Source organism: Chlamydotis macqueenii, chromosome 3, assembly GCF_036417535.1.
Source record: "Chlamydotis macqueenii isolate bChlMac1 chromosome 3, bChlMac1.mat, whole genome shotgun sequence".
NCBI classification, from domain to species: domain Eukaryota; kingdom Metazoa; phylum Chordata; class Aves; order Otidiformes; family Otididae; genus Chlamydotis; species Chlamydotis macqueenii.
The window spans coordinates 10,480,687-10,500,528 of record NC_141558.1 but is presented as its reverse complement, the minus strand read 5'-3'; the positions used below and the strand labels follow the sequence as shown (position 1 = coordinate 10,500,528).

Genomic DNA, 19,842 nt, shown 5'->3' with positions numbered 1-19,842 from the left:
AAAAATGAGACTGCAAAATAAGCTGAATATTTAGTATGCAGTAAATGAATTTTTAAAGACAACAATTCTTGGTAATATAAATAAACTGAGAATTTTTATTATTATTTTAATATTTGATACAATAAATCCTGAATTACATAAAATTTTCTAGAAGCTGATCCCTATTTAGTGAAAATGTTAAGGTAAGGCTTTAAAAGCACATCTCCTTTTTATGAGGAACATACCGGCTGCTGTCCCTGTTGTGCCTGTGAAGCTGCTTGCTGATTTGCTGTGGTATTTGCTGCTGCAGCTTGCTGCTGAAATAAATTGGCTGGATACACCCCCCACGGAACACCATAATACTGAGGTGGAACCACAGCAGGACCTGAAAATCAGAAACCGTGATTATTCTATCTATTGCAGCTGGTAAAAATAATTGTTTATATTGTTTGTAGCATCTCTCATTGATCTGTCTTCTAAATGTCAAAATGGAAATCAGTATTAAAAAGAAATAAATGCACATATTAGCCAAAATGATACCTGAACACAAATGAGTTAAATGATTAACCAAAAGGATCAAACCACACCTTCTCTATGAAAAAATAAATACCCTTGTAAGACTCAGGTCACAAAGAAAACAAAGTTTTTAAAGTAATCAAAGCTGGTATAGCAAGGAACACCCAAAATCAGTTTTAATGGTTGGAAAAAAAGATCATTTCAGAACATCACAGAATGAACCAAATTCATCCTCCTGATAGTGATACACTAAGACTCTGATCATCTTATTCCTCCTTTCTGTACGCTTTCTTTGCTTATAAACACAACTATTGCCTCTGCCTCCCTGCCTACTACATCATATTCAGAGTGGGCACACTTCTTCCAGTCTATTGATAAAGAACTCGTAGAAGAATGAGCTCTCTGTATCATTGTACTGTACACACAATGTGTTATGTGTGTATTTTTTAACATATATGTATGCATGTATGTTCTTTCTATTGCCTTTCCTGTGAAACTACTAACTGGAGATACAGGGTTTTTTCAAAATATTACACTCAAGTCTGAGTACTAGCTAGGACTTGTACTCTGTAGTGTTGTTTCACAGCAATATTTATTAACTTTTTAAGAAATTTTCCTGGGCTTGAGGTTTATCTGTTGTCTGGGCCTTTTATCACATGGAGACCATCTTTATTCTCATGCCCACTATGAATGATAAAAGCTGGAATTAGAAAATTAACACACTGAGTAAAAACATACAAGGAAAGGCAAGCTGTCTCATCTTTTAAAAATAATAAACTAATGTCAGATGAAACCTTATTAAGGATAAACATTTTTAGAATAGAAGAAATCTAACTGTTTTATATAAAAGTCTAGTGGAAAGAAATATTTGGAATCCATTAATAACAGAAACTGAATTCCTTTAAATTTTAGGGAAAATTTTCACAACTGCAATATTTATTTCCTACAAGTCTCTCCTTCCTAGAAACACATTTACAGAGAATAAACAGGATGGATTTCAGCTTTTTTTTTTTCTAATTTAATTCAGTAAAACTACCAAGACAAACACTCGAAAATGCTCAGTTACCTGCTAGGGTAGCTGCTGCAGCTAAGCCAGCTGCAGTGTATGGGTCAGTACCTGGAGGAGCAGCACTGATAATGTATGGGTTTGGCACAAAAGCAGCCGGAGCCAAGCCTGCTGAGAATACGCCTGCTACAGTAATAAACAGAGTTTAATTATAGCTAACATACTTAGCAAGCACCATCATATTAAAACCAATCAAATCACAAAGTATATCTGTTAAAATCAGAACTGCTTGTACTTTGGAAGTTTCTAAGAGCAGGTACACCATTACAGAAATCAACACTTCTATCTCTTCTCACCAGTCCTTTCTTACTAATCCCAAGGCCTAACAGCTTTGTTGTGCTGACTCCAAGGGAAAATGATGTCATATGTATCTACCTACCCTTATATAGAAGGGATTAACAAAGTGGAATTTATCTTGTCCAACTTTAACTGTGTAAAAACTACATTAGTCTTACAACTAAATCTGTATCACACAAATCATCTACTGTCTCAAGTGAGTCAGCCAGATAGAAATCTCTCTCTCGCAGGTGATTCATTCTCTCTTCACTGACAACAGGAAAAAAAAAAACTCTAACCAGATAGTTTAAATCAGATACCTGGCTTTTAAACAGCCAGTTATGAGACGCTGATCTTATTTTCAAGAATCCAAATTTGATATAAGGATTGTAATGGAAGGAGACAACTGAAGAAACTCAGTCATCTAACAAAGCATCGCTACCCAGAGTTTCCCCTGTCAGTCAGGTTCACATACTTTCTCTAGTAAGCACAGTACATCTAACTATGTTACTCCTTTCAAAATAGGAGGCTTCTTGCTAAGTTTTATTAATATGCACATCAGAAGAGGCTGTATTTCGAAGGCGCAAGATAGAGCTCACTGCTCAGTCAGCATTTCATACAATAAAGTCAGGGCTTCTCAGCAGTTCAGAAGTCAAAACCAGGCAGAAGACAGGACTTGTGGACTCACACAAACATCTCACTCTGCCATGCTCCCAGCTCCAAGACTGGATTAGTCAGCCACATAACACTAAAGAGCTGCCATTTTTAAACCCCAGCTATAGGCTGCTGATCCCTGTCTGAATAAATCTCAATCCAGCTAAACAACCTGCTGGGAAAAACTTAACTGCCACCATATCACAGGAGAACATGGACATGTTCCTTTGGAGATGCTGCTTCCTATGTCTGTCTGCCCTTCTGATCCTGAGAACGCTTTTGCCCTCGCAGAGGAAAGAGACAGGTGCACACACTTCAACAGTGTAGGAGAGTGGGAAGGGCAGCGTCAGAATTTGAGGAACTCCCTTCCTTAAATAAGGAAATGCTTCCATGTGCGTTCCAGTCTCCCTCACCCCAAATACATAGCTTCCCCATAGTGGCAGATAAAACTATTGCCACTGAAATAGAGCCTCCTTGTTGAATCACCAGCACACTAAGAACTTTATGCATGTAATTAATTCACTGAATTAAAGGGACAGAAAACAATGCTTCCTGAACAATAATTCTATCACATAGGAAGGTACCTGCAAGAATAAAGAGCTATCTGTTTAAAAGGTGCTATTAACAAGGAAGAACGAATTAATGCAAAAGTTTGAATTCAAAGTCCTACTATACAATGGTTTTTAACTGTATTATCAAAAATACTAAGCTGCATATTTGCAAGGATTATACCAAAGCAACACACCCACTCTTGCCAGGGATGCCTGCTGTACTTTACGAAACCTCACCTATATGTGGCTGCTGAGCTGCAGCCAGTGCGTATTGCTGCTGCTGGGCTGCTGTTAACTGTTGAACAGTCAGAGCGTTAGTCCTCTGGAAAAGCTATTGGGAGAGAGAAAAAAAAATGCATTTCAGTTTTCTAAAGTTAGGACTACAATACACTGGGATTTACTTACAAAAAAAAAAAAGTATTTTAAACCAAGCTTCTATCCTAGTAAATTACTAAACTAGAAAACTATGCACCAATATTCTTCTAGATTAAATATACACTTATTTCTTTGACTAAGTCACAGACAAAACAAAAATAAAGGCATTATATGCTTAAATGACTGATTATCAAAGAGGATAATGCACAACTTAAAGGACCAATCTGGCACGTTTTCAAGTCCAGTACTAACCTGCTGCTGAGAATTGTAGTCAAACAGTCCTACAGTAGCTCCTGAAGAGTCCATTTGTACCTGATTGCCAGGATAGTCAAACTGTAGAGAATCAAGACCAACTTGTTCCATGGCATCTAGATTTTGATTTTCTGGATTTGAAAATTCTTCTACCAGGGGCTTGTGGGCTGTAGGATTGGGAAGTGGACCCAGTCCTTCTGTGGTGCTGGGATTGGGGCCCAAGCGTTCAGCTACTTCTGTTGGGGAGGCTTGTCGACTTCCAGGGGTACGACTGTTAAGAAGAAATTAAAGACAGACTCTTTAGTCTTAAATAAAGCTGTCCATGGACAGAGTACAGCATTTATATTTTAAAAGGATCTCTGAATTGAGAGACTTTACAAAAGGAAGCGATAAACCAATTTTAACCAGCATGCATTGATGGTTCAAGATAAAGGACACATTTCATTATAAAGTGTAATTTTTTTTTTTTTAACTGAACTTAAGACTATACAGCTCTTCAAATCACTGAGAAAAAAAACCCAAACTAATCTCTGAGCCTGTTTTGAGTGAAATGGAGTGAATGGTGGTCACCTGGGACCTTTTGGGACAGCTCTTTATTGCTTTTTGAGAGTGACAGGAATTATTAGAAAACATATTGAAGAGGAATTTAAAATAAAAAAAAAAAAAAGGAAATGGCTAAGTGCACCTCATGTCAAAGACAATAAAAGTTCACCTGGAAAAGACAAACATACAATACAGCAAGTATCTTTCACATCTCAAAAGCAAACAATATATTTTTACCTTAAGTAAAATGGACTAATAACTGCCTCATTTAGCATTTAACCAGAAAGTTCAGTTTCCAAATATTTGAGATACAGATGACTACACTTACATATCTCTAAATACCTGAAGTGAGATGCCAACAGATTCACATCCTAAACAGATTCCCAACCCTGTATCTGGTTAGATTCAGGGTACCTTAGTTTGGAGTGGTACTCCATCTTTTGCATCAGGCTACATTGTTTAGACTACCAATTTTTACTGGCAAAAAAAAAAATCTAAGTCAACTACTAGGAAGGAGTTGTGTGAGGAAATCTATGATCCTTTAACAGCACTACTGTGTTGGCAGAACTCGATAACTATACATTGTTTCTCAGGAAATATAAAATTCCCAGTTAGGTTTGCTTTATTTGTGAAAACTGGCCTCAAATACAAAATACCATCTTGTAGGATTAAACTATATTTATTCCAGCAGTACATTGCCAGACCAGTATGGTATACTGCTAATTCTAGGATAGAGACACAGCCTCAGCATTACCTATTCTCCTCCCTCTTCAGGGCTCCAAAGTAGAAGTATCTGTTCCTCACTGAAGCACAACATTAATGCAAAAAAATCTGCTAGTACTTATGTATTTGCTGATACCAACTCTAAAGGCTGTATAGCCAGAAAGCAGTCTTTTAGTGAGTTTATTCCACAATACTGTATGATTTATTGCTTTGGACAAAATACTTGAAAGATAAAGCAGTTACATGGTTGGTTTCTTTTTAATATAACAACCAACCTCATGACAACAGTCTGTAACATACTGGCTGCGATCTAAGTATCCTAGCTAGCAACCATGTCTTGCTCAATGTACAAAGCTTGAGTTTGAAGCCATTTAATATTCCTCATTCTTTCCAAGTGACATGCAGTATCAACAAAGTGAAAAACAAAAGGAAAAAAAGGCATTTATTTCAGTACATATTTTAGTTTTAAAAAGCTGTAAGTACAATAAAAATATAAGGAGGAGGACAGGACAAGTTTCTTTGTTTACTTAATATAGGTTGCTCCTTATATTGGTGCTGTTCTGTTGCTATAGTTAAAGTTGTGTCACTACTTCAATTATAAACCTCTGTTTGGAGGGCTGTATATCACCACTTTATATGGCTCATTTAAATTAGATTTTTTTTTTTTTTGAGAGGTTTACTGGCTTTGGATGCTTTTTTGCAGTTATGTCTTTTTTAGTAATTTTGCTCTCTAAATTACTACTGTTTTACTAATTTCTCTCTTTAAATAATACAAACTATTTCAAAATTGAAATAGATACTGGTAAAGAAAAGCAGGACGAAATTTATTCTGTATTTTCTACATATGATACTGAGGGTAACTTTGTTTATCACGTGTATTGCAGAATGCATCCGAAAGGAGCTAATTTGAGCTAATATGCTTCATATTATATTCTTTTCAATAATATATCTTGAAAAATAGACTTAAAGAATCCCTCCTTAGCCTCAGGTAAATAATTTTTTTTTTAAAGAGTACAAAATACATATGGGATTCAAAAATGCATTTTAATATACTTGTTCAATTATGAACTAATAAAAAACCACAACTATTTAGTCACGTTCATCACATTAATATAAATTCACGAGCTGCACTCTTGTTTTCTGATCTTGTTAATTCTTTGGTATGACGGTTACAAATGCATCACAGTCATTTAAAAACAATCAGTCCTTTAAAAATACCCAATTTAAAATGCAGTTTAGTACTACCAAAAAACAGTCTGGCTATGCTGTCAAATAGGAGTTCACAGTTCAAAAGCTCGAGCTTGGTCCAATTTTTTTCCCCTAAGAAAACAACCAAACCACATCACCATTGTATACTGTGAATAAGTGACATTTAACTATGTGAATAGGGAAATATATTATTTCTCCTAAGTCAAATAAATAGTTTCTATAAAGACTTCAGTGGGGAAATAATTGTTAGACTGTGGTATCCACTAGCAAAATTAGAAGATAAATTAAAATTCTGTAGGACTTACTCTCTACAACAACAATCAGATACAAAAGTCAGAGTATCAAAAAGAAGCAGGGAGAGAAAGGAATTTAGTTTGAAATTAAGAGAGTTAAAGTTTTCATCCCTCTTTAATTCATTACATTTTGAAGGTACCCATTTACTTTGAATAATTACTATATTAAGATTAATTTGTCTCATGAGAAGTGACACACACATTAATGACATCCTAAGAAAACATGTGGCACAGCGGGAAAGGGAGGACATGAAGTAGCAAGAATCAGTCTGCAGCTGGGTGATGTTTAAAGCTGACACACAAACCAGAACTGTAATAATGCCCTTAGGAGACATGCTTGTCTTCTTGAGAAACAGTTAAAAGCTTACTTAAAATCTTTGCAATCGGCATCCATTCCATTTGGCAAACCTCTGCCATTTATTTTAGTAACATCCTCATCATCTCCTTGTTTAAGATCTCTGTTTTTGTCCTCCTCAAATGGAGAAGCCTTGCCTTTCTGATCTCCTTTCTCAGGTCCATCTGTTTCAGCATCTCTAGTGCCCTGAGGAAAAAGAATCTGTTTGATTCTGAATATTGAACAGAACACAATAGGAGCACCACAAGGTGACCTAATTCTACACTACAGTGCACGTACACAATACAAACAGTTTGTTTTCAATGAAATTGCATTTGGTGGGTAACTTGGTCATCAAGTTTCAACCACATGCAATTGATAACTGCCAAAACGTGAAAAAGAATGCCAAGATTTATAATGGAAGAGCTAACTCAACCTTAACTATAGCGGTGCTGTTAAAGCAGTAACACTTTGAATTAGATAAAGTTTATTTTATACAGTTAAAACATCTAGTACAAACCAAACCCATATGGAAACAAAGAACAGGAAGATCTGGAATGAAGCCCATCACACATTTTAAATTAAGCTATTTGCAATCTTTTTCCTATCTTTACTTAAAGGTGTTAGGAAAGTACTTCAATAAAGACAGCTATTTAGTCAAGATTCCCAAAACTACTTCCCTTTTCTGCCCCCTCCAACCAACAAAGACAGACAGATAGCAACTACAGGCTTCCTTCTAAAGAGAAGAGTTAAAAAAAGGAAAATGGAAAATAGAGTAGAAAATATAACCATATAAGACAGTAAGACCGTCATAGGTAACCAGGCAAGGTTAACACACTGCATTACTTACAAAAGCTCCTTTCCTAAACCGGGAATCCAATTTATCAGCTGGAGAGGAACTTAACACATATTCTACCATGCTCACTCCAAGGCCACCACTTTCTGATCGTGGAGACAATACAGCATTTACTTCACTGTTTCCATGAAAACCCTGTCCAGGCTTTCTCTGTACCATAATAGGTTGGGACATAGAATGGTCTGATAAAACAAACAAATAAACAAATAAAACCATTGTATTTTTTTTAATACAACTTGTACTGTTTCTGCATTTCATTACAGAGGTGATATTAAACAAGATCAAAATTAAATTAAATAAGAAATTCCAAATCTCAGTTTCAAAAAGTATTACTGACACACAACCACCAGTGCAGTATACATTTTCACAATTACAATTAAAGTAAAATCAAATTTAATACACAATTAAAATTTATAATATTAATTTACTTTGAAATAACATTTCGTAAACATGACTGGTTTTTCAATACATATACATCAATCACTTACGAGGAGTTCCCCATGCAGTCTCTCTCCACTCATCACCAAGGAATATCCCTTTTTGTCCATCTTTTGCTGAATCATCAGGTTCCCAAAACTTTTTGGCAGGCAAAAGCTGTTTCAAAAGAGAAAACACTTTGATTTAAAATACTTTTGCAAATGGGAAAAAAACCAGCAATACTACTATGAAGATATGCAAATAATGTTCCAACTTAAACTACTCTGTGATTCTAACTCATTTTAGATACCAAAGTCAGCTTTACATAAAGAAGAACGTATTGCCAAGGAATAATTATAAAAACTTAAAAATTATATCCTATTACTGAAGCTGATGCTATATAAAGAAATAGCTCAAATGACCCCAACAAGACTGAGATTCTGAAGTTATGAGGGACAGATACACACCATCTCAGAAGCAGCTGTGAAAAAGGCGAATCAAATTCATCTGTATTTAACCAAGTCAGATCTCTCAAACTTAACTCACACTGCCTTCTTTCCATGTTGGCTCAAAAACTTGGCCTTTAACTAATACTTTAATGATAACCAGAAACAGCAGTAGTTTATTTTAAAGTTCTGTTCACCTAGAAATGAAACATTTTCCAAATTTTAGAAGGTGACTAACAAACATGGTGGCAAGTCTGCTCCTTTAGACCACAAGGATCTGCCGGTTACTAATCTGTGACATTAAAATTTGAAGTTCCACATACCAATGATTTCATTTAGCAGCATGATAGCGGTGTGGTTTTTTTTTCATTACTACTTCTAAAGCAGAAAGTTTCAAGTTAAATTAGTATCACTTCTTGTACTGTCTTTGAGGATAGAAGACAGTGCAACTTGACAGAAGCACTGCACAAACAAAAATATCTCAAATGTCATTCTAATTTTATTTTACTACTTTTATTTTACTACTTGTACTTTATTCCTCTATTTTTCCCCATAAGTAGCAGTACAACTGCCAAACTCTGCATATCACATTTTATCTTGAATATGTAATTAAAAATCTGTATTCCCAGACTATTATGTGCTTTATAAGGTCCATCAACCGAAACCACAACGAAAACAAGTTGCAAAAAAACCCAATGCTGAAGACAGGGTTGTAATCCATCAAATTTCATAGAACATAATTTAAATTTTTAAATTTTGTAAATTTAAAAAAAATGTAATCTGATAAAGTTTTGTTTGCAATAAACAAGCACATTCTAGAGTTTTTATTCTCCTGTTACTTAAGTGACTAAAAAACCCTTCTGAACCTCACAGTTGTTTAGTATGAGCCTTGATGAAACTACTAACATGAGTGTTTTTCTAAGTATTTCTTAATGTAGCATTGAAAGAGCTCATGAAAATAGTTTAAAGAACAGGGTAAGATTGCCATTAATGGGTCACAATATTAACACTGAAACAGAGGTGACGAGCTCCTCTGGTGTAACTTAAGGATTGGAGATTGTTGTTTTCTGCCCAGAGCTCTTACCAGAAACAAAGTATTTTGAGTAGCTAACCTACTGAAATCCCTGGGTTCCTTACACAAATTAATTAACATAGTAGGACTCAGGGCGGAGGATGATAAACAGCCAAAGCTCAACAAAACTACAGGAGAGTATTATGCTTGCAAGCGTGTTATACTGCTATGACCTGCCCTGACACAGATAGGTTTGCTTTGGTTTGTTATTTCTGTGGGGTTTTTTAAACTATATAATCTCAAATTCCAAACAGATATATTCAACTGCTTGCAGCCTTCATGTACTCTGGTATACAAAATATAAAATACCTTTAGCATAAAACATAATTTATCGTCTATACCTCAAGAGATTAAATTTAAACTGCATCCTACCGAAGATCAAACAGACTAAGAAAAAAAAATTAGTTAAAATTTCCACACAACAAAGTCATCCCTCAAATATTCAAATAAGTTGAATTTTTTACAGTTTACTATTTTGCATCTCCCTGAGGGCCAGAGATTTAGATTTATTATTTACTTATTTCTGACACATGATGGATGTAACATACACAATGCTTTTTAAAGGGATGTCTTAGCTATTGGATCGCCATATAAATGAGCAACCCTAGCAGCTGTCAACCATTTCATTGTGGAACTCAAAAACAAAAAACCAGACAGACAAAACACTCACTTGATTAGTACTACTGAAAAAGACTTAATCAAGAAGTCATCACAAATTAATAAAAGTAAAATCACCATGATTTACCCTTTGATAACATGCGTTTTACTCAGTATTTCCTGCATTTAATCCAATAAAAAGGAACTTTACAAAGACACATCCAATCTTAATTCAAAATAATGGAAAAGATTGACGTATTTCTTACGAAGCTCTTCCAACAGTACGCTAAAAAATGACTTTTTCAGTATCAGCATTGATCCCTGTTAGATCTGTCAGATGAACAAAGACCATTTCTATGCACAGATTAATAACCAATTACGCTAAAGCTGCCTCTTAACCAGCTCTCTGATAAGTAACTGTACAGTCTCAATTACTGACTCTTGAATTAAGTATCTTTAAGTTATCTTTATTTATTTTAAATTTATTTTTAAGATCAGAAATTATTCCTACAGAGCCTTCTACAATTTCTCTGAATTAAGTTTTGACACGAGAAATGGATACATTGCCCCTAAAAGGAAATTTTTGTGTTCTTTGACCCTGTAAGTTTCTACAAGAATAGACACTATGAAAAAAAGATTTAGTTTTATATTCTGTTTTGTAATTAATTTTACATATGCCTGTATTAGGTCACACTAAAGGTCCGGAAGCCCACTACGCTGGCCCTGAAACAGCAGACAACAGATGCCTAGAGAAGAGAAATAACACCATGTGTCAGTACTTCTTCAGAATATTATCACGACCTTAAGGGTCACAATAGCTTTTGGGAGCTGGAGCCAGAAGTATCATCCGTGTTTAGCCAATCTAACAGCTAAAATTTTAGGATGCATTTAGAGAAAGATGCCTACAATACAGCAGATCTCTTGCTAATAAAACTTGAGTCTGTTTCTTTACAGAATAAATCAACAAAGAATTGCAAGACAGAGACAGATCAAGGAAATGGTACATCTGGCTCATGTTATGCTGTCCTGTTCCCGATACTGATTGATACCAGGCTTCATCTGGATGCAGCTCAGATGGACAGCTTAACAGAGGGATTTCCAATACACATTATTTCCAAAATGTATATGGTACAATGAAAACAGATTTCATACTTTATTCCTTTACATTAACACATGGAAGATATACTTGCTTGAGGACTCACAGACAGTCTTGATTTTAGTAATGCTGTGAAAAGTAAGACTTAACAATATCCCAATGTCAAGTATTGATTCCCAGTCCAGAATAAAAAGACCAAGAAGGATTAGAATTATGAACAATAAATTAATTTTAGGTCAGAGAATAATCTATCCAGACAGAAAATGAGGAAGAGAACAACTGCCCAATAGCTAGAAGCAGATCACTTGGCATGACCTCCTTTTCACACCTTTCAAAGCAGACAGAGCGCAGCACGTAAGGACATACAACTACCAATTCCATCTTACAAGGGTATTCATGAGGACATTTCCTTTAATATTTTGGAAAGTTATAATCAAAAGAAGGTTAAAACAGCCATGGCATCTATTCCAGAACAACCTTACTATTGTGCAATACATTAAGAAGGTCTGAGTAAGTTTACCTAGCTACGTGAACCTGTATTACCTCAAGATACCTCAAATGTATTATACATCTGCAGTCCTATCATCGTTTTAAGAAAGTTAAGCTGAATATCGTCACTGGTTCAATTATCAACTGAATTAGGCAAATATCCAGCAAGACAAAAGGATCAGTATTTGAAATCTTAGTTGAACATGAATTTCTCATTACCATGTCCTGTCAGTGCAAGTAACACGCTAACTAATGCATACTGATTACTTCCCAAACAGCTCAAGGAACTGATTTGAAGGAGCCAAGACATCCTCTGTGATCTTAAATCTGCCCCGCCTCCAAGCAACACTGACTTAACAACAACCAAACCAATCAAAAAAAGTCCTTCTTTTCCCTAGCTAAATTATACAATAATATTCTTCACTGTGGTTAAAAATCTTCTTTTAAGGAGTAAAGAAATAGTAAATTACCACATATTTCTGCTAGGGTATGCCAGTTTCACTTTTTCTGGAGCCAAATCTTTTTCAGATCCTAGTCTCCTGAAAACGTACCTCTTTTCACAGAACTGCATAAATTTTCAAACAAATTACCCTGTCACTTCCCCAAGAGTATCAGTCATCTAACAAGACTGACACAGTAACACAGTAGGTACAGTCAAAAGTCATTCCAGTGCTCTTGCAAAGCACTTAGTTTATCTTCACCTTAGACTAGAAATCTTCAGTTGCCTGAAAAAATCAATGTGGTCTTAAGAGAAGCTCTTTGTTTCACGTCATATTATTTAAGACTTCTTAAATTGTATCAACATTGCCAAACCACTGATCGGATTTTCAGCCCTCAATAATTACCTCTCCCATTCCCCGAGATTCTAGGGCAAGAGCTTGAAACTCATGATTCATCTCATCCACAGATCGAACCTGTAGAGAAAAAAAAAAAACAAGCAAGCAATGCATTAGTCAAATACATTTTTCAAAAGTTGAGTTTGTAATACTCCACGAGATTTTTCATAATTTAAAGCACACACAAAATTTGCTATACAACCTAGGCTGAATATGAGTTTAGATTTCATGAGCAGATATAGTTAGTGACAAATTTAACGAACCATGCTGATATAACAACATGGAAGAAATTCCAAGTGACTTAAAACTTTAATTTTCATATATCCGGATGGATATCACTCACTATGGAAACAATGACCAACATTGCATTTGCAACAAAGGCAAAAAAAAAAGTGGAATTAACGTTTGGACACAATAACCTTTGGAAAGGAGACAAGCTATTGCACACAATGTTACTGAGTACACTTAGCAGTAAACAAAGAAAAGCTCCTAAGACAGGTCACAAAAGCTACTAGCAATGCGTTGCTTTTAAAATCAAGTAGCTGTCTGCATTATGACAATTTATCGCACTTTCTTCCAGGAAATAGCACTCTTCCTTCTCTGAATTTTGTTTGTCGCAAATATGACAGGTGTATTACTAAAGCAAGAGCTGCTGCTGCAACAAGCCACCTCCTTTTCCACAGCATGCAGACACAATGCCGTGTCTGCATTCTTTCCCGAGAAAATGGTTTCCACAAGGAATTTTCGAAGCCAAGACAAGCTTAGGAAAACAAATTTAAAAAGGGACATTCAGAGTTGTTTCTCCCCTTCCCTTCTTCCTCAACAGGGAGATGCAGCAGGGTAAAATGGTAAAGTCATTCAAGTTGAAAGTAAAATTAAAGTTTCCCTCCTAATACCAGTTTCTCCCAAGGAGTTAATTTCACCTAGTAAATCTATCTGTTTCCATGAACAAATAAAACAAAATGAAGTTACTCCATACAGCTGATAACACATTAAGATCACTTTTCAAAAAATACTCAAATACTAAGCAAGGAAACAATATTGTGCTTTTAATAGTCTGGTGCAAACAACTTCTCTTTCTTACCATTGGAAAAGCGTTAACCACCCGTCAACAGACGCTCTGTTCTCAAAACTCTACTTTCAAAATATTGTTATTGCCCCATAATCACTATAAGCCATTAACTTCTGTGGTTGAGTGTCTCTGTACAAATTTCACAGCTCAAAAAAATATTCTCTTAGCAAGAACAATATTTTAGTTAAGATGGATTCTGAAACCAATTCACAACAATTTCAGTGAGGTGCGGAAGAGCAAATTTAGTTTCACAGTGAACTGGAGGGGAAGAATCAGCATCTTGACCTTTTTTCTAGTGATGCTGACATCTAAATCAATTTGGCTGATTTTATTTTAAATTGTAAAGCAGATTTTCACATACCTTAAAAAAACCCAATTTTTTCAGATGAATTAAAAATAGATTTATAATTCATGTGAAAGATGCTATTTTTTTTTATTAGCTCCAAGGCATAATCAAATCTTTGTGCAGGCCTATTAAAAAAAAAAAAACAAACTGTAGAAGTGGAATTATGTAGAAATAAAAATCAGAAATTCAAATTCCGAAGACTTCTGGAATTTGAGTATTACCATTTCTAAAAACAGAATTTCTTCTATAGGCAGTTAAGAGTGGATTATCTTACCATAAGCCATTCCCCATGCTGAAGTCATGCACTTCAGTTTCAATTACAATCAAATACTTAATTAGATACGTTGTCTCAAAAGGTGGTTTTGGTCTAACAATATCTCTAAAAAAAAAATTTGTAGCTAATGTTTGCCAAACTATATTTACCATAAACACTACCCAAATCATTGTTAGATAAAAAAAAAAAATCAAGCTTGAAAGATGCTTTAAGTTTTTCAGTTGTGAGTTTGGGTGGTTTTGTTTTGTTTTGTTTTAATTTTTGGGCGGTGGTGCTTTTGTTTGGTTGGTTGGTTGTTTTTTTTTTTTGTGCTGCAAGACCTAATACTGAATGCTCATTTTTCACAATTCAGCAAAGTTCAAAAACATGGCCACACACCCTTCCAAGTCTCTCAGAAAAGTAACTCAAGAATCAGGGTAATACAGCACAGCTAACACTTTTTTTTTCCTTCCCCTGAGTAGTTCAGAGTCATCTAAGAAAATGAAGTTTTCTGAAACTGTAAGAGAACTTTAGTACACTGAACACTGATTTTGCTCAGTGGCTTCTTTCTTACAAACATGAAATTTAAGCTAGTGTTATCTATTGCTATTAGCAAGAAAAATAATACAGCCCTTTTACTGTAGCAGAGAGGGTCTCCATTTCTGTTTCTATCAAAAACAGCAACCCACAAAATCCTGGTTTGTATCATGAACACACATTTCACAGATCAGTTTAGAGAGTGGAGAAAATACAGCCAGCACTATTATCTTCTGAAGATCTGCTTTCCTCAATGCTAGCCCTATCACCACAATAGCAGAAGAAAGCATCCAGAATAATGACAATCAAGCTAGATCTACTACAGATACAGGCAGGCCCTCTCCCTCAAGGAGAAACTTTGGTTACAGATGATACATCTGTATTATCAGGAAGTTTTATTTTCTCCAATTCAATGACAACATTCATCTAATTCATATGCTCCAGAAATAAACATTTTTAATACATTCTTTTCTAACCTCAAATTCAGAACACTCAAAAAAAGAATTAATCTATTTTTATTCATTCCCTGGAATAATTCGTACATCAAAAATAGGTCTACAAAACGTATTGCTCAACATTTAAAATTTTCTCCCTAGTTTTGGTTGATTACATCTTTTTTCTTGTGTTCTTCTCCCCCACAATCACTCTGAGGACGACTCTCCATTTACCACCTACCTGCTTTAGGAATTAGTTACTAGATCTAATCTTAGTTTTTCAGAAGTTGAATGCTAATAAGCCTTTCCAACTAGCAGAGGCTGGCAATGGTTCCACAGGTCTGATACACATCAGATTGTTCCAAAGGGCCCTCAAATTACGCACAAATGGATACTACACACCGAAGTCTAACAATTCCTCACACACTGCTTTTAAACAGTTACAACAACTTAAGCATATCCATGAACTTTTCCCCTTTTACATACTGATAGAAAATTCTTATCTTCTTCCCCTTCCACAGAAACTTGGATACAATATACCAGCATGTATTAGTCTACTTTTCATCACAGCATTAGGAATGAGATTTTAACAGAGTAAAAAAAAAAATTACAGGTTTTAGTAGACTCTTTCCTCCTGAAGTTTACACTCCCCCCCCCCCCCCAATTCACAAAATAATTTATTTTAAATCTAGAGTCCTATGCAAAAATCTTCCCTTACTCTGTCAAAGCTCCTAGCATGATTAGTTCTCATTTCTTTCTGTATTTCACTACTACCTCACACTATGCCCACAAGACAATCCTCAATACTGAATGCTGCAACGTTCAACCAATAAATTGAGTTCATGATAGAGCTGAGCACATCTAACCAGCTACTGATGAAAGCAACAATCCTTCCCTCCTTCCCCCAACAGTGCTTACCACTCCCCTTGCAACGAATTTGGTAACCACCAAGTAAAAGGTCTGATTTAGAAGCTTTCTTTCCTTCTTTATCCATGCATAAGAATTTCACCAGATCTGCCAGCTGAACCAGCTAAAACACCACCGTGGCAAGACCACTAGATCTGACACAGGGAACACAACAAGGAGAAACTGGCCTGGAGCAAGGTGGAGTAGGAATACAAGCTTAGCAGCAGCCACATGACAAACCAGTAACATGAAACTGTGTCCTGACATAGGACAGAATTCAGGAGGCAGACTGTTGACTGGAGAGTCATCTAGGATCACCACAAGAAACACTCCTTAAAATAATCTCCATTTCTGGAATCCCGGCGTCCAGATCTAGGAAGAAGTACTCTCTCCGATAACCCTGAATCCTACCAAAACCAACCTTCTAACCACTATTTTGCAAAAGCAAACATCAACCCCTTCTTTGAAAAACAAGCTGGAGAAAAATAATAATAAAACAACAACAAAAATATAAAAGAGATATGAAGACTTCATTTTGTATGTCAAAAGTGGTTAAGCCAGATAACCAGAAAGTAGTAAAGACTTTTTCTGCACAAAGGAATTACAAATCTTATCCATCCCCTTCCCGGTGAATACTCTAACCACTCTGACAAAGAAAAGAACACCACCACATTTTGAAGTTGAAGTTACAGTACCAAGCCATAAATTCAACAGAAAACACCTGGCAATTACAGTCTGGTGACTGGAAAGAAAAGGAAGTTTCTGTTTGCACTGCAAACGCTTGAACCTTTTTCTTTATTTTGCTGAATGCTTTAGCTTTAGTGTAAAATACCCTTTTCAGTAGTTTTCTACAGGAGTGGCTCTTATGTAGCATTTATCTTCTTATATATGATATATGCTTACAGCAGAGACTTAGAATTATTAACAAGTTTAAGACTAATTTAAGAACATTAAAATAGCTGTATTTTAAAAACACAATACATGTGAAACACTGTCTTGTAAAGCCATGCCAGACACTTGACTACATATAAAAAAGGTCATTTAATACTGAAGATGGGTAGCCAACAATAAAAATATTTTAATACAAATTTAAACATTACACACAGATCTAGCAGAGATTTATAACAAAGGACCACATGGGAAAACTATACAACAAGCCTAAACTGCAAATCCCCAAACCTCCATTATCAAATATTGCTGTTCAGGGCTGCACATAGAGATTTCTCCTCTAGAATATTTTATCAAATTACCTAAAATTTCCTTATTTTGGTTTAGAGGTCAGGCGATTGCGCATCCAGATAAGAAAAGCTGCTCAGCAGCTGAACAGGCAACTACTAGAGTCACAACTGAACTATGTTTTGCACACAAGTCAGTTACAAAATACTAAATATTTTTTTGTGTGTAACACTTTACAAAAACAAGGTATTTGTTTGACTAAAGCTGCCTTTGGCTAGATGCATCCTCCCATACCTCTCTGAGCCATCAAGGAACCAAAGGTTCACTTACTGTCAAACTGGTTAACGAAAGTTGCTGCTCCTGAGTAATACAAAGTTGACAGGTATGTTTTGTTTTGAAGAGAGATAACATTTTTTGAGTACTGTATATGTACTGTAACTGCAGACTTAACTAAATACTCCAAAAAGGAGCAGTCCAAGCTCCTTAAGCAGTTCTAACAAACAAGATGTTAGGCATTTCTGACAAAACACTTTTAGCAACCAATTATAAGTGTAACTGTGGAAGGGTGCGTTAGAAATCTCAAAAGTGTAACATCTTCCTCCAATAAGTACTTAATTTTCATTGCATTAAAATACAGTGTTCTAAAGCCAACTCAAACTGTTTGCAGGCAAGTGAGTAATTGTTCAATCCCTGTATTTTAGACTTAACTCATACTCTGAGATCTGAGCTATACTCTTGCAGTATATGATCCTTAAAGCATTTGAATGTATTAACAAATCCAAATTTAGTTTGTCAATTTAGTTGTTCTGGCTCAGCAATCACTCTGTATCTTAATGTTCTTACATTTTATTTCCTTGTGAACTTCTTATTGTAAATTTGAGAAGCAAGCCTACCAATGCTGAGGGCACCAACAACAGAAAAAATGAAACCAGGAGATTTCAAGGTAGGGTTTCCTGTAGCATGGGGGGGGTGGGGGGGGGCAGCGGGGAAAGAAGAGGAATAAATATATATATACATGTATATACACACACATATACACTCTCAGCAAAAGTACTGTCCAGCCTGCTGAAAAACTGTCACTAAGGGGCTCATAAGAGCTGATACTCGTATAGACAATACTGACCAAATCTTTTGCTTGCTCTTTTTTCAATAGGAATATCAGTAATCTGGAAGCAAACACATGGGATAAAGGAATGTGCTAGGTTTTTACCCACAGCATACATAAAAATATATATAAATTTATGCTGGATAGCATCTCACAAGTCACTGCCAAGTTTGGAAGTTACAGATCTACTTGCAATAGACCACACAGAGCAAACATAAGAGGACATCATGTCCCATGAAGAAAAGCAGAGGAAATGAAGCACATCTTGCCACTTGCTTCAGAACTAAGTGGTGGTTCATTGGCTTGGGTTCTGCTCCCAGCTCTAAATGTGCTCTAAGACTTAAACAGGTACTTGTTCCTCCGAAACATGAACTCTTCCATCACATAAGAAACTTCTCTTCCTTACACAAGCTTTCATGCTTGTCTTGCCACTCCACAAGTTCAAGCTTTGCCCTAACAGTGGCAGAACTGTTAGCACAGGTTTTTCTAAATTACTGAGGTGTCCTCAAGCTCAGGATTTTAATCCCTGCAGTCAAACACTGGCAGAACTACCAGCCTCACATAAACCAGTAATAACATGTCTATACTAAAGTCAGATTTTATAACTATTTATAACAGTTACACTGTTAGCTGCATTTGAAGAGCCAAAGTGATAAATTCCAACAGAAGTAGGGTGTATCGTTTATACCAAATAACTCAGCAGGTTTCTCAAAGTCTTTTACTCATATAAGAAATGATCCACTCAGAGGAGTTTCTAAGAAATGTACAGAACAGGAAGCCAGTGTGACAAATCTTGCAGAAGTTTGTAAAATAAAAGTCTAGAGAAGAGACAGTTCTTAAAAAGTTTATATATAATTTTACAAAATAGAAGAAAAATATTATAAAAACTTTCAATGGGTTTTAGTAAAAAGGAAATAATTTTTGAAAGTTTAAATTAAGCAACTTATCTTAATAATATTTATCAATACATTTTTAGCTTATTATTAAATGAGCTACAAGAAAAGATAATTCTTCCAAAAAAAAAAGGGACTACCTGCTCCTTTACTACTTGTAAATCAAACTGAAGAACTGCTTTTGACAAAAGCAAACATACAGGTTTAATCCTCAATGTGAGACAGTTTAGGGGTAATCACTTCTAGTTTGGCGACACTCAACCTTCCCCCTCCTGCACTCTTAGATATACGTATATTATTCTGCATCTCTCGCTCCCATGTTACTGCATAAATATACCACAAACAAAAAGGGAAGACACTAAATATATTCAGAAGTTTGAAAACAAAGCTGTGAAATGAAACATTTAATTGGTGCTGGTTACTTAATATATGTACATGAAAAATCTTTTTTTTTCCTAATTTTAAAAAACTCTTGTTAAGCTAGTCAGTTAGCAAACTTCACCTTCTTATAACAGAGGAGTAAGTGTTACTGGTGATGTA

At 35.4% G+C, this 19,842-nt stretch overlaps 1 protein-coding gene across 10 annotated transcripts in view; it reads right to left on the bottom strand.

The window, feature by feature from the left end:
* PUM2 (pumilio RNA binding family member 2) overlaps positions 1 to 19,842 on the bottom strand; it is a 75,539-nt gene that overhangs the window by 34,136 nt on the left and 21,561 nt on the right. For 7 of the 10 annotated variants that reach the window (XM_086745699.1, XM_086745697.1, XM_086745701.1 and 4 more), the window contains exons 2-9: positions 12,590 to 12,658; positions 8,116 to 8,221; positions 7,622 to 7,809; positions 6,806 to 6,978; positions 3,670 to 3,940; positions 3,280 to 3,373; positions 1,562 to 1,687; positions 225 to 364 (exon numbers count right to left, since the gene is read on the bottom strand). In XM_086745699.1, coding sequence (XP_086601825.1) covers positions 225 to 364; positions 1,562 to 1,687; positions 3,280 to 3,373; positions 3,670 to 3,940; positions 6,806 to 6,978; positions 7,622 to 7,809; positions 8,116 to 8,221; positions 12,590 to 12,640 — 1,149 coding nt within the window. In that variant the 5' untranslated portion in view covers positions 12,641 to 12,658. Of the gene's footprint in view, positions 1 to 224; positions 365 to 1,561; positions 1,688 to 3,279; positions 3,374 to 3,669; positions 3,941 to 6,805; positions 6,979 to 7,621; positions 7,810 to 8,115; positions 8,222 to 10,425; positions 10,490 to 12,589; positions 12,659 to 19,842 lie in introns of all 10 variants that reach the window. The other 3 variants (XM_086745700.1, XM_086745702.1, XM_086745704.1) reach the window with 2 other exon arrangements.